Source organism: Bos indicus x Bos taurus, chromosome 16 (genome assembly GCF_003369695.1).
Source record: "Bos indicus x Bos taurus breed Angus x Brahman F1 hybrid chromosome 16, Bos_hybrid_MaternalHap_v2.0, whole genome shotgun sequence".
NCBI classification, from domain to species: Eukaryota; Metazoa; Chordata; class Mammalia; order Artiodactyla; family Bovidae; genus Bos; species Bos indicus x Bos taurus.
In genome coordinates, this window is record NC_040091.1 from 46079877 (window position 1) to 46093628 (window position 13752).

The 13752-nt window shown below is 46.1% G+C and overlaps 1 protein-coding gene across 1 annotated transcript in view; it reads left to right on the plus strand.

Moving 5' to 3' along the window:
* Positions 1-7123: 7123 nt before the first annotated feature.
* The window catches only part of DNAJC11 (DnaJ heat shock protein family (Hsp40) member C11), a 70443-nt gene continuing 63814 nt past the window's right edge, over positions 7124-13752 (plus strand). The window contains exon 1 of the mRNA XM_027565028.1: positions 7124-7237. Coding sequence (XP_027420829.1) covers positions 7166-7237 — 72 coding nt within the window. The 5' untranslated portion in view covers positions 7124-7165. The remainder of the gene's footprint in view (positions 7238-13752) is intronic.

The following is a 13752-nucleotide window of genomic DNA, read 5'->3' on the forward strand; positions in this document are numbered from 1 at the left end:
TGGACCACCAGTGAAGTCCCTGGAGATGCATACTTTGATGGGATGGTGAGGTCTAAAACTGCAGAGTCCCAAGGCGTCCCATCTGTTTGCACCACCTGCCACCCCTACCAAGGCTGCCTCTGGGGTCAGGCTCTGCAAGCCACTCAGCCACTATCTCATTCAAGCAGGTATGGCTCTTCCTCTGCCTGACTCAACCCTCCTACAATTATCATCTTGGATAAAGAGGAAAATGACAAGTCACTTAAATGCTAAGGGAAAAGATAACATCAAGAAAATTTAATTCTTGAGTGCCCGCAGATTCTCCCTTCTTTTCCCCAGCTAAGGATTTTTTTTCCTCCTTAACTCCGCTTAACGAGGTTATCAGAGCTCATGAGAGGAAACGGAAAGCTGACTATGAATAGCTGGCAAGCAAGCAACAACATCCCCATCCAGGCTCAGTGACAAGAGAATAACCGAAAAAGTACAGGTGACTTTTCCTTATGAATTATAGAGATAGGGGTGTAGATTCAGACTGTTCACCTCATCTCTCCAGAGCATCTCTCAGGAAAAGGGTGAAACCGAGTGGGGCCCTCTGGGGCCCCTGGGCTTGGAGGCCTTTTAGGTCCCCTGTTTCTTGTAGGCAAGATTCCAGCTGCCATGACCTTCCTTGAATCCCAAAGGGCAGATTCAAACAGCTGCTAATCAAGAGAGGTGTACATGCTAAGTCATTCAGTCATGTCTGACTCTTTGCCACCCCATGGACTGTAACCTGCCAGGCTCCTCTGCCCATGGGATTCTCTGGGCAAGAATACTGGAGTTGGTTACCATTTCCATCTCCAGGGGATCTTCCTGATCCAGGAAGATCTTCAATTGTGCCTCCTAGTTTGGCCACCTGCTGTGAAGAGCCAACTCACTGGAAAAGCCCCTGGTGCTGGGAAAGATTGAAGGCAGGAGGAGAAGGCAGTGACAGAGGATGAGATGGCTGGATGGCATCATCAACTCAACTGACATGAATCTGAGCAAACTCTGAGAGATGGTGAAGGACAGAGAAGCCTGGAGTGCTGCAGTCCATGGGGTCTCAAAGAGTCACAACTTACCGACTGAACAACAACATGGGCACTTGGGTTCTTTACCACTAGTGCCATCTAGGAAGCCCAATAGGGAGAGGAGCAGCCAAGAAATCACTGGAGGCAAGATGAAAGGGACCAGAGAAGCTCATCAAGATTAGGACACCCACCACCTGAGACCCTGCACACATCCTGATCCTGTCAGCAATCTCCTCCTAAACTCCTCACCAAACTCTCCTGGGTTGAGACACATCATTTTCCAGAGCAAGAACCTGCTGTGTCTCTCTTTGCCTGGCAAAGTGATAAATCTATTCTTTTCCACTTCATTCAAAACCCTGAGATTTGATTTGGCCCCAGTATACAGGGAGGCTGAGCTTTTAGTATCAAGGGGAAGGATTATAGTGTTTCTAGTTGAGGTTGCCAGAGTAAGTTAAATTTGAATTTCAGATAAACAATAAATTGTGTTTAGTATATAGGCTTTCCTGGTGGCTCAACAGTAAAAATCCACCTGTACTGCAGGAGACTCGGGAGTCATGGGTTCAATCCCTGGGTCAGAAAGATCCCCTGGAGTAGAGTATGGCAACCCACTTCAGTATTCTTGCCAGGAAAATCCCACGGACAGAAGAACCTGGCAGGCTACAGTCCTCAGTTCAGTTCAGTTCAGTTCAGTCGCTCAGTCGTGTCCGACTCTTTGCAACCCCATGAATCGCAGCATGCCAGGCCTCCCTGTCCATCACCAACTCCTGAAGTTCACTCAAACTCACGCCCATCGAGTCGGTGATGCCATCCAGCCATCTCATCCTCTGTCGTCCCTTTCTCCTCCTGTCCCCAATCCCTCCCAGCATCAGGGTCTTTTCCAATGAGTCAACTCTTCGCATGAGGTGGCCAAAGTACTGGAGTTTCAGCTTTAGCATCATTCCTTCCAAAGAAATCCCACGGCTGATCTCCTTCAGAATGGACTGGTTGGATCTCTTTGCAGTCCAAGGGACTCTCAAGAGTCTTCTCCAACACCACAGTTCAAAAGCATCAATTCTTCGGCACTCAGCTTTCTTCACAGTCCAACTCTCACATCCATACCTGACCACTGGAAAAACCATAGCCTTGACTAGACGAACCTTTGTTGGCAAAGTAATGTCTCTGCTTTTGAATATGCTATCTAGGTTGGTCATAATTTTCCTTTCAAGGAGTAAGCGTCTTTTAATTTCATGGCTGCAGTCACCATCTGCAGTGATTTTGGAGCCCCCATAAAATAAAGTTTCCACTTTATTTAAACTGACACTGTTTCCACTGTTTCCCCATCTATTTCCCATGAAGTGATGGGACCAGATGCCATGATCTTCGTTTTCTGAATGTTGAGCTTTAAGCCAACTTTTTCACTCTCCTCTTTCACTTTCATCAAGAGGCTCTTTAGTTCCTCTTCACTTCCTGCCATAAGGGTGGTGTCATCTGCATATCTGAGGTTATTGATATTTCTCCCGGCAATCTTGATTCCAGCTTGTGCTTCTTCCAGCCCAGTGTTTCTCATGATGTACTCTGCATAGAAGTTAAATAAGCAGGGTGACAATATACAAACTTGATGTACTCCTTTTCCTATTTGGAACCAGTGTGTTGTTCCATGTCCAGTTCTAACTGTTGCTTCCTGACCTGCATATAGGTTTCTCAAGAGGCAGGTCAGGTGGTCTGGTATTTCATCTCTTTCAGAATTTTCCACAGTTTATTGTGATCCACACAGTCAAAGGCTTTGGCATAGTCAAGAAAGCAGAAATAGATGTTTTTCTGGAACTCTCTTGCTTTTTCCATGATCCAGCAGATGTTGGCAATTTGGTCTCTGGTTCCTCTGCCTTTTCTAAAACCAGCTTGAACATCTGGAAATTCACGGTTCACGTATTGCTGAAGCCTGGCTTGGAGAATTTTGAGCATTACTTTACTAGCATGTGAGATGAGTGCAATTGTATGGTAGTTTGAGCATTCTTTGGCATTGCCTTTCTTTGGGATTGGAATGAAAACTGACCTTTTCCAGTCCTGTGGCCACTGCTGAGTTTTCCAAATTTGAGTGCAGCACTTTCAGAGCATCATCTTTCAGGATTTGAAATAGCTCAACTGGAATTCCATCACCTCCACTAGCTTTGTTCATAGTGATGCTTTCTAAGGCCCACTTGACTTCACATTCCAGGATGTCTGGCTCTAGGTGAGTGATCACACCATTGTGATTATCTGGGTTGTGAAGATCTTTTTTGTACAGTTCTGTGTATTCTTGCCACCTCTTCTTAATACCTTCTGCTTCTGTTAGGTCCATACCATTTCTGTCCTTTATCAAGCCCATCTTTGCATGAAATGTTCCCTTGGTATCTCTAATTTTCTTGAAGCGATCTCTAGTCTTTCCCATTCTGTTGTTTTCCTCTATTTCTTTGCATTGATCACTGAGGAAGGCTTTCTTATCTCTTCTTGCTATTCTTCAGTCCTCAGGGTCTCAATTTGTTTAGTATATGTGTGTGCCCGGTGCAATACTACTGACAAGTATTCATTGTTTACCTGAAATTCAGATTTAATGAGCATCCTATACTTCACCTCACAACCCTAATCCTACATGCTAGATGCAAGGCCTGGGGTCGAGTCTTTAAATAAAAGAAACTTCCTGGATGGCTCAGAGAAGCCAGATGATCTGGGGTCACTCTGAACATGATGATGGTAGAAGTAATTATCCTTATGGTTACTGTTAAGATGAGAGAATTCAATAACAGTTATGAAAACTCACAACTCAGGTTGGGATTTGAATCCAGTCAAGACTCAGATTTGGGACTGGAACCCACTGTCTTTTTATTAAAATCACATACCTGCTGTGAGGACTTAATGAAGCTCTTTAAGTCTTTATGTCTCCATGCAAAAGGAATTCAACAAGAGGCAAAGTGATAGGTAAGAAGTGGATTTATCTAGAGAGAGACATGTTCCAGAGACAGAATGCAGTCTGTCTCAAAAGGCAAGAGTGAGCCTGGGAGAAACACACTGTACAGACAGAGTGTGGGCCGCTCTCAGAAGGTGGGAGACCCCCAAATATGCGGCAGTTAGTTTTTAGTGGGCTGGCTTCCCAGGTGGCTCAGTGGTAAAGAATCCGCCTGCCAATGCAGGTGGATGTGGTTCAATTCCTGGGTCAGGAAGATCCCTGGGGAGGGCACAGCAACTCACTCCAGTATTCTTGCCTGGAGAGTCCCATGGACAGAGGAGCCTGGCAGGCTACTGTCCACGGGGTTGCACAGAGTCAGACACGACTTAGTCACTGATGAGTGAGAGGATTATTCCAACTATTTGGGGGAAGGGGCGGGGATTTCTAGGAATTGAGCCACCACCTGGGTCAGGAAGATCCTCTACAGAAGGGAATGGCTACCCACTCCAGTATTCTCAACTGGAAAAGTCCATGGATGGGAGCCTGGTGAGCTACAGTGCACTCGGTCACAAAAAGTCTGACACGACTGAGCAACCAACACTGTTCGATCTGTCATGGCACCTGTGGGTGTGTCACTTAGCTAATGAATTACAACGAGCATATAATGAGGCTCAAGTTCCACTGGAAGTTGACTCTTCCACCATTTTGGATATAATTAGTTCCGACCAGATCTTGGTATATCCCCAACAGCAATCATTCTTTTAAAGGTTGTGTGACCTTCCCTGGTGGTTCAGTGGTTAAGACTTCACCTTCCAGTTCAGGGGTTGAGGGTTCAATCTCTGATGGGGGCCCTAAGATCCCATATGCCTTGGGGCCAGGAAACCGAACATAAAACAAACAGAAGCAATATTCTAACAAATTCAAGAAAGACTTTTAAAAAATTAAAATATAAAGATTATGTCCTCTACCCTTCCCCCATTTCAATTTTATATACATATATAATAATACACACACATAGTCATATAGTTATAGGAGCATATTACATAAGTATTGGTATATTAGGCTTTGCAACTAAGTGACAAATTGCTTTGTGACTTTACCCAATCAAAGGAAAACTAAAGTGCAAGGCAGTGAGTTAATGTGACTGAGTTTTGTCACTTGCTCTGGCATGAGTAGTTTGTTGGATGTGTGTGTTAACTTATAAATTTGTACATCTTTCAGTTTTCATTATTTTGCCCATCAGAGATTATGGTTTTTGGAGGAGAGAAACAAGAGAGCCAATCTCCGAAGTCAATATATGCTTGAGCCTGTAGTGTATCTAAGTTTATTTCTTATTTGTCACAATCACTTTCCAAGTTACTTTCCAAGTAACCAAGTAACACAAAATACCGTGGGCCCAAGAGAGGACAAAAGCACAGAGCATCCCTGAGTCACTATTTATTTTGTTTGAGTGGTGATAAAAACCAGGTCATTCTCAATCATACCAACACCGACCTGGGCGTTCTGAGACATATGCTGTGTTCCGTTTGTGTAATTCCTAGAGGCAGTGTTTTCCAAAGCAGAGGAAAGATGGCAAAGAGCTCCTCTACCCAACTGAGCATTATAGCCCAATTAATGTCTACAAACAGGAGGAAAAAAGGAATATCACAACATTCTAGTTTTCCCCCCAGCCTCTCGATAAGACATTCTTAAAAACCAGCAAATGTCAGTGTGCAGTTTAGCCCTAATCACTGCTCTGCAACGGAGAAAAAAGGAAAGATCATAACAAAAAAATTTCTGGACTAGCTGATGGAATATGAGTGTGTGTGAAAGAAAGCTATTGTGAGGAAATCTCACACAGATAAAGAAATAGGTCTTAATTTACAACTCTGGCTGACAGTTTGTTCCAGACTGACTCAACACTCCAGAATAACCAGTCTCAGCACACCTAAGTGACTCATGCCAAGAGAGCCTTAAGAGGGCTGGGCAACTTGCAAGGGACTGTACACAAGCCCAGATGATGCACATCTGGTCAAAAATTAGGAAGAGAAAGAAATCAACTTCTCAAATCCACAGACAGGTGTTTGGGGCTTCCCAGGAGACTGGCTTAGGAAGGGCAGCAAGGATGATTCTAAGTCAGTGGTTAGTTACAGAGCAAACATTACTGAGAATTAGCGAAGAATTGGTACAAGTCGGCATGAACCAAACAGGTGACAAGACCAGGGGCACTCTCTTGTCCACTTTATCTTGATAATTGGATCATTTAAAAGACATTTAAATTATTTAAATGATTGCAGAGACATCTTCAACAACGCACCACGTCACAGGCACAAGGTTGAAATCAATTCGACTCCAATGCTAAATCATAAGGTAGAAATTTACAAGAGAACAGCTCCAGGGTGGGGTCAGTAGATATACACGCCTGCCAGAAACAATTAGAGTGGAAACCCAATGGCTATGCGGGGGACCTGGGTTCGATCCCTGGGTTGGGAAGATACCCTGGAGAAGGGAAAGGTTACCCACTCCAGTATTCTGGCCTGGAGAACTCGATGGACTATATAGTCCCTGGGGTGGCAAAGAGTCAGACACGACTGAGCGACTTTCACTTTCACAATGGCTATAGCCTCGTCGTTTAAGCAGCAGAAAAACTGCCAGATGCTCCAAATATACGACAATAATAAATGAAAATGAGGGGGCCTGTCCCCTGGGCAGGGTTGTCAAGATGAAAGTGAAAGACCACTGGAGGAACACATGCCATTCTGGAAGCTTCCTGTGCAAAGACAAATCAGTATGTGGGGCCTCCAGTAGCCTCCCGTCGGAGGGGTACCGGGGTAAGGGTGGAGGTGGGGAGATGGCCACGTAGCCCAGTTGAGGCTATATTTGGGATTCGGATGTGCCCCGCACTGGACGCCGGCGGGGGAGACAGAGGGTGTCGCAAAGGTGTGTCTCCCCGGCGTCCAGACGTGACGACCCCCGGAAGTGACCGCAAACTCGCTGTCTCTAGCCAAGGCACAGCCCCAGGGTCCCCGGGCTCGGCTTTAGGTCCCCGGGCAACACGTGGAGGGACTGGGCCCGCCCTCGGCCGCGCCGGGGAGCAGGGCGCAGGCGCGCTCCTTCCGGGCTGCGCGGAGGCGGCGCGACTCCAGGCCGCCAGGGGCCGCTGTGGGGCAGCCTCGCCGGCTCGCGCTATCTGAGCCGCGGACCGTCAGTCCCTCTTGAGCACGGCCTTGCAGGTTTGGCGGGGTGAAAGGTTGCGAAGATGGCGACGGCCTTGAGCGAGGAGGAGCTGGACAATGAAGACTATTACTCGTTGCTGAACGTGCGCAGGGAGGTGAGGCCTGCGGCGGGCCGCCGTCCGGACCGAGGCCGGGCCAGGTCGTTCAGGCGGGGCCGGGCTGGCAGCGACCGCCCCGTTCCCTCCTCGGGCGGCCGGACCCTGGCGGGGAGGCCGCGTGACCCCGGCTGACGTGCGCGATCGCTGGCCGGCCAGACTGTCCCCACCGCCCTGACCCTTGCGCCGGGGGTATCTTATCTGGCCTCTCCCCCAGCTCTCCGCGGCCGGTTTGCCGTGTGCACTGTGTCCCGGCAAAGCCAGAGGGCCCCGCGCCCCCTGGGGGAAACAGGGTCCCGAGGTGAAGGTGGAATGGGGAATCCAAGTCCTCCAGGACCAGTTGCCACACTCGGCTCACACACCCGCCTAGGCCGAGGGGCTGTGTCATCGTACCGCAGCCGGCAGGATGGGAAACGGAGTCCCAGGCGCCAAGGTCAAAGCCACCAGGGAACCTCCCCAGGGGTCTGTCCGGTCCCCAAGTCTTCCACGGGGACATCCCGCCTCTGAAGTGAGTCCAGGCTCAGAGGCACGTGTCTTGTGTCCTCCTTCTTCCTGAGCGGCTTCCAGAAATGGAAGAAAGAGTCTCTTGGACAAATAGCCTCCATTCGGAGGCCCAGGTTAGGAATAAACTCAGGAATAAGCGAAGAAGAGTTGACGCCACCACTTGCACCCGCGTTTCCAGACGCCAAGTGCTTATCCCTCGTTTCCTCACAGATTGAAAGATAACACTAGAGAGCCTCACATGGTGTCCTGGACATAGTGGGGTTCCAATTAAATTTCCTTTCTTGTTGACAAGTACATTTGAGGTCAGCGTGAAGGGCAGAGAGGCTTCCAAGGTCAGGTCATGTTCATGAAGTGAACTCTTTCTCTCTAAACTGCTAGGTAGGGTCTTCCCAGCCCGACCATAGGATCTCTGATTCTGGCTCAGATTTTCCATTGATCAGAAGTAGCCTCATTTGGCTGTCCTTGGCAAAACTGATCAGGCTGTTATGTCAGTGAGCTCAGGTCTGCGTGATGTTAATAATAGCTAATGTTCTGTGAGTGCTCACTTTGTGCAGGGCCACAGTGCTGAATGGACACTTTGTTTTATGTTATTGCAGTTAATTACCGTATTAGCCTTTAAGGTAGGCATTCAGAGAGTTCTTGATTGATATCTGAGGAAACTGAACCATAGAGAGATTAAGTAACTTGCCCAAAGCCACACCACTAGGAATTGCAAGAGCCTAGATTCACCCCTGGGCAGTCTGACTCTGAAGCCGCAGTTCTTGACCTCTGTGCTGTACTGCCTGGCTTACCACTCCTCAGACTCCAGAGCTGCTGGACTCTTTGGGCACTCCAGGTGGGAATTCCTTAAATGTGTTAGTCACTGTTTACCGTGGAAACATCCAGTGAAATATTTTAGTGAATTTCAGATCTTGTTAGGTTGCAGTAGGGTCACCTAGAGATTCTTGGAACGAGTCATTGGTGAGGCTTCTTTGGCCTCTGTTTCTTTCCCTTTGAATGGAGCTGTCTGGCTCATTATTCTTTTTCTCCAGTTCTTAGAAGTGGTAAATGAAACCAGCTTTTCTGAAATCAGCCTTTCTTACCACTCATTTATAGTTTGCCTGGGGAAAGATACTAATACCTGTTCACTGAATCTTGCATGCAAGTCACTTCAGTCGTGTCCGACTCTTTGCAACCCTGTGGGCCATAGCCCACCAGACTCCTCTATCCATGGGATTCTCCAGGCAAGAATACTGGAGTAGGTTGCCATACCCTCCTCCAGGGGATCTTCCCCACCCAGAGATCAAACCCACTTCTCCTACATCTGCTTTGGCAGTTGGGTTCTTTACCGCTAGTGCCACCTAGAAAGCCCCTAGAATCTTGCTGCCGCTGCTGCTGCTGCTAAGTCGCTTCAGTCGTGTCCTACTCTGTGCGACCCCATAGACGGCAGCCCATCAGGCTCCCCCGTCCCTGGGATTCTCCAGACAAGAACACTGGAGTGGGTTGCCATTTCCTTCTCCAATGCATGAAAGTGAAAAGTGAAAGGGAAGTTGTTCAGTCGTGTCCGACTCCTAGCGACCCCATAGACTGCAGCCTACCAGGCTCCTCTGTCCATGGGATTTGCCAGACAAGAGTACTGGAGTAGGGTGCCATTGCCTGGAATCTTAAGTGGCTGCAAATGATCAAAAAGGTCTAGAGTAGTAAGCTTGGCTGAAGTCCTAGGTAAATATTTGTCAGAGGTATACCTTGAAATTGCCAGAGTGTTGGGACTTGTCATTGTTATTAGGCTGATGGGTGAAAGTCAAAGAAGTATTTCTTTAGAAATTTCACTTCTCCGGAACAGTGAAGTCACCTCCCACATTTCTGGCTGTAGGTGAAAGTCCTGTGAAACAAGTCCTCTGGCTTAAATCATTTTGTGTTGCTGCTGCTAACAAACTCAGTATAGAACACCATCCTCTGTGGTGTGATTTTCCAGGGTTCCATTAGAAAAGAAGCTCGGAAAGTGATCTCTGGACTTGATTTTAACTAAGATTTTTTGGTGAAATTAGAAATCAACCTGAAGTTGAAAGACCATGATTTAGCTGAAGATTAGAGAAGAAAATAGAAGTAATCTTTATCTTACACGTGTGGTCAAAAGAAGGTAATAACCCTGTTGATGTGTCAGGTCTACAGCTTGATGGCATTGAAGTGTAACTAGGAGGCAAGGTCCTCTTCCCACCAGCACCCCAGAGCGCTTTCAGAAGTCTCATGTTCAGGAGGTTCGTGACTTTCTGCCAAGAATCTCAGATGGAAGCAAGCTGAACCCAAACCAGGGAACTCTAATTAATAAAGTTTTAAATTTATAAGCATGATACATGATGATAACAAATGGAGTAATACAGAAATGTCTGAAATCTGCGTAAGAATCTCCCTTGCCATGTTTTAAACTTTAAAATATCCCCTTTAAATTGTATCGCAGAGAGTGAAGTAGGCAGCTAGATAAAACTTGGATGATCTTTACTAATTCCCTTTCTCTAGTGTTCCTACATTGTCTGTCTGCAGAGTGGAGTAGTTATCTGCCTGCCACACGTTGAGGGGAGGGAATAATTTATCATTAACTAGGCATATTGAAACTGGATTGGCATCTCTGGTTTACGTAGCCATATGCACCATCAGAGGCCCAAACTCTGATCTGAGATTTCTGAGATGATTTTCCAAAATTTATTTGGAGAAAGGATTCCTGAAGAATTAGTGAAATTTTCTTGATGTACATACTTTTTATCGACATTATAATTGACACATTTTAAACCTAATTTATTCCTAAATAATTGAGTTTAACTCCTACTTTAACCAGTGTTGTAGTTGAAAGAGTTTCATTTTTATGTATGTCAGTCAGCAATGTTTATAACCTGTTGTAAGATCTCTGGTCCCAATCAATTTTAGCCTTAAAGGAGCCAGTCTCCTTTTCAAGTTGTAGATACTTTTGTTAAGAAAAAAAAAACAGTCATTAAATAAAAAACAAACTCAAGTAGAAATGTCTTTTCTTGTAGCCCACATATGGAGATCAGTGTTCTGGAATCTTCATCCTTCCTTCCAAAGTAGCCATGAAACTGGAAGTGCAAAATCATCACCTAAATGGAAAGTTTTCCCAAAGTCCCTGCATTTTCATTCCTTCCCTGGTGTAGGGCATCTCATCCTCTCCACAGTTTTTGGTTGTCTGGGTTACTTTGGCTGCAGGTTACAGTCACAGAGTTGGGGCTGAAAAATCTGAGTTTGGACTGCAGACGAAAAGGCTAGAGCAAATGAGGAAGGTCTACCCGTCACAGCCAAGACTGACCTTGGGGGACAGTCACCCAACCCCCAACCAAGGTGGCAGGGCCATCCACAGAAATTGAATGTAAAAGGGTGGTAAGCCAGGGCACATGTAGGTACCTAAAGCCCTGAGGTACTTATCTAACCTGATGGGCAGGTGATTAGTCTTAATGAGGGATGTGAAGGTGAGTCTACAAAGGTTTTCTTTATCGAGTTTTCCATTTGCTGCCTTAGGTTCAAAGTCTGATAGTTACAACAGTGAACCCGCTTGTGCTGAGCAAGTAGTGTGAGCCTTGGTTGTCCAGAAACCTGACTTAGCCCAATGGTCACATTCCTAAGGCTGCCTGTCAGTGAAGAGGAGCATAGTCCTTAAGAGCAGGGCTTTCAGGCCACTCAGGCCCCCAAGGGTGACCTTGAACACGTCATTCAACCTCAGAGTCTCCTTTACTGATATGCAGCCAGACCATCCTGTGTTCGAATCCTAGTTTTACCCCCGGAAGGTGTGTGCCTCTAGGTAGCTAGTCGTTGAACCTTTTTGCTCTCTGTTTTTTTGGGAGCTTTTCTTGAAATGTAGGTAACAGATAAAAATGTATTAATATGAAGTACTCGCTCTGAGCCAGGGTGTTGTATATTGGAGCATGAGGCTATGTATAAAGTACCTGACGCATAAGTAGGTATTTGATTAATGATGTTTATTGTTACTACTTCTTGGATTTTGATAAACATGAGGTTTTGCTTGTTTGAAAAAGACATCCATGTACATAGAAGACTTTGGTCTGTCCCATCCAGGCTCAGTTTACTGTTGTAGTAATAAAAAAAAAAATAGTGCTAAGCATAATTTAAGATTTTATGCTAAGTATTAGGTTCTAAATTCCCAAAGCTTTCTTCTTTCTGTTCAAATTACTAAGTTTATTCTCTTCAGAAGACAGTTATCTGAACTCTTCCCGCAAGGTCATGCATTTGACTTGGGTGGCGGGAGGAGTGGTCCCCAGCAGCTGGGCTAAGCTTGAGAGTGGGGTGCAGAGCCATGGGGTGATTTAAAGAGACAGCGTCTGGGTTGGAAGCAGAGTGGGACCCACAGATCAAGTTGTTGTGAGCGGTCATCTTTGAAGGGACCAGGCAGAGAGGGCAGGGCCTGGCAGAGGTTCTGCTCCAGCGACAGCATGACAGCACTGGCGGTCAGGACGGTGACCGGTGGAGCTTTTGGGGGTCTTCCTGAGGTGAGGAGGGGGCCATTAGGGTACCCCTCAAGTTCCAGTGTCACCTCATACTGTGATTAGCAAACACCGCAAGGCTGAATTTTGAAATTGTTTTCTTTAATGAACCTTAAGCTAGTTACTACCTTTCTGCTTTGGGCATTTCAAACAATTGGGTCTTGAAATTTTAATGCTCTAGTTCTACATTATTGACCAAACTACCTCTCTTTTTTCTTTGTTTTTTTCTTAAAGGGAATTCAGTTGTAAGCTTTTCTATTTGCTGTGAGTTCAGTAAAACAATGGAGAGGAAACCATGGGACACACAAGCCACATGTTTTGCTTGGCTACGGAATTTTAAGAGTTTACTTTCATTAAACTTTCGTTTTAATTTCACTCGTGTATTTTATTTACACCCTACCATGTTCAAAGAGAGGATTTAAGACAGCTAACAGAGATGAGAAGACAAAATAGAAGAAATGTTTAAAAGGGGGCACCATCCAAAAGAAAAAAAGAAGACCACTGGGAATGTTACTGCTTCCGTGGCCCCTGTATTGTATGGGTCACGCTCCTTTGTGGAAGCTCTTGTGGTCTGATGGCTGCGGGCTGCTTGGCTCTTGGGCTTTTGGAACCACTTCTGCCTGCAGTGAGTGCACTGTGTTCCCACCCGGGTTTGCTGCGGCCAGAACATTCCTCAGTAGTAAAATGCCAACAGACATCAAACCACAAGAATCATGTGGGCATCGAGTGGGCAGGATGTAGCGGATGGGCACGGACCACAGACAGTATAAGGTCAGGTGTGTAGGGGAAAGAAGCCGAACCCTTGATGCAAGAGAGGATCTGAAGCGTGAGTTTTGACCCAGGAAGGAACTTGAGCTCATGGCCCTCAGATGCTGGCCTTTTTATTCACTCTTATGTCTCAAAGGCACCAAATAAACATACGGACATAACCAGGAAGAGAAATGAAGACAGAGTTGTACAGTGGTAGGAAAGTCTCTCCTGAGCCCTTGGAATGACCTTTAATCAAGAATCAGAATTTCTGCTCCTTTGGCCCGGTTCTCACGTGTTGTTGTCAGGAAGGGATTTGTCCTGAAGGATGGGAGCCCCGTCAGCCCCACAAACCTTAAAGGTGAAAAAAGGCCCTGCCTTTTTTTTTCCCCCAGTATTTAGAGTTCCTGTTCTTACCAATTCCCTAGTCCTGTTTTTGAAGTTACAATGCCGTCTTGAGGGTAAATTGTAAGTTTTTTCCTTCTGTGTTAAGGAGAACCTATGTAAGTTTTCTAAGGTTATTCCTAATTGTAGAATCTTGGAATTGTTTGCTCAACCTCCTGTTTAGCCTTTCTGATGCATTCATGATTTGATTTTTTCTCTCTAAAGCCCACCTTCTCAAAATGAGAGGTCCTAAATAAAGTGGTGGTAGGAAGCTGACTTCCAAAATCATGAGAAATAGAATGTGTGCGTCTGACCTCCATATGCAGCAAAGGTGGGCGTTAGGGAGGGACAGCTAGGATCGCTCACCTTGTATCTGGCATGTGAGGCACCTGTGAG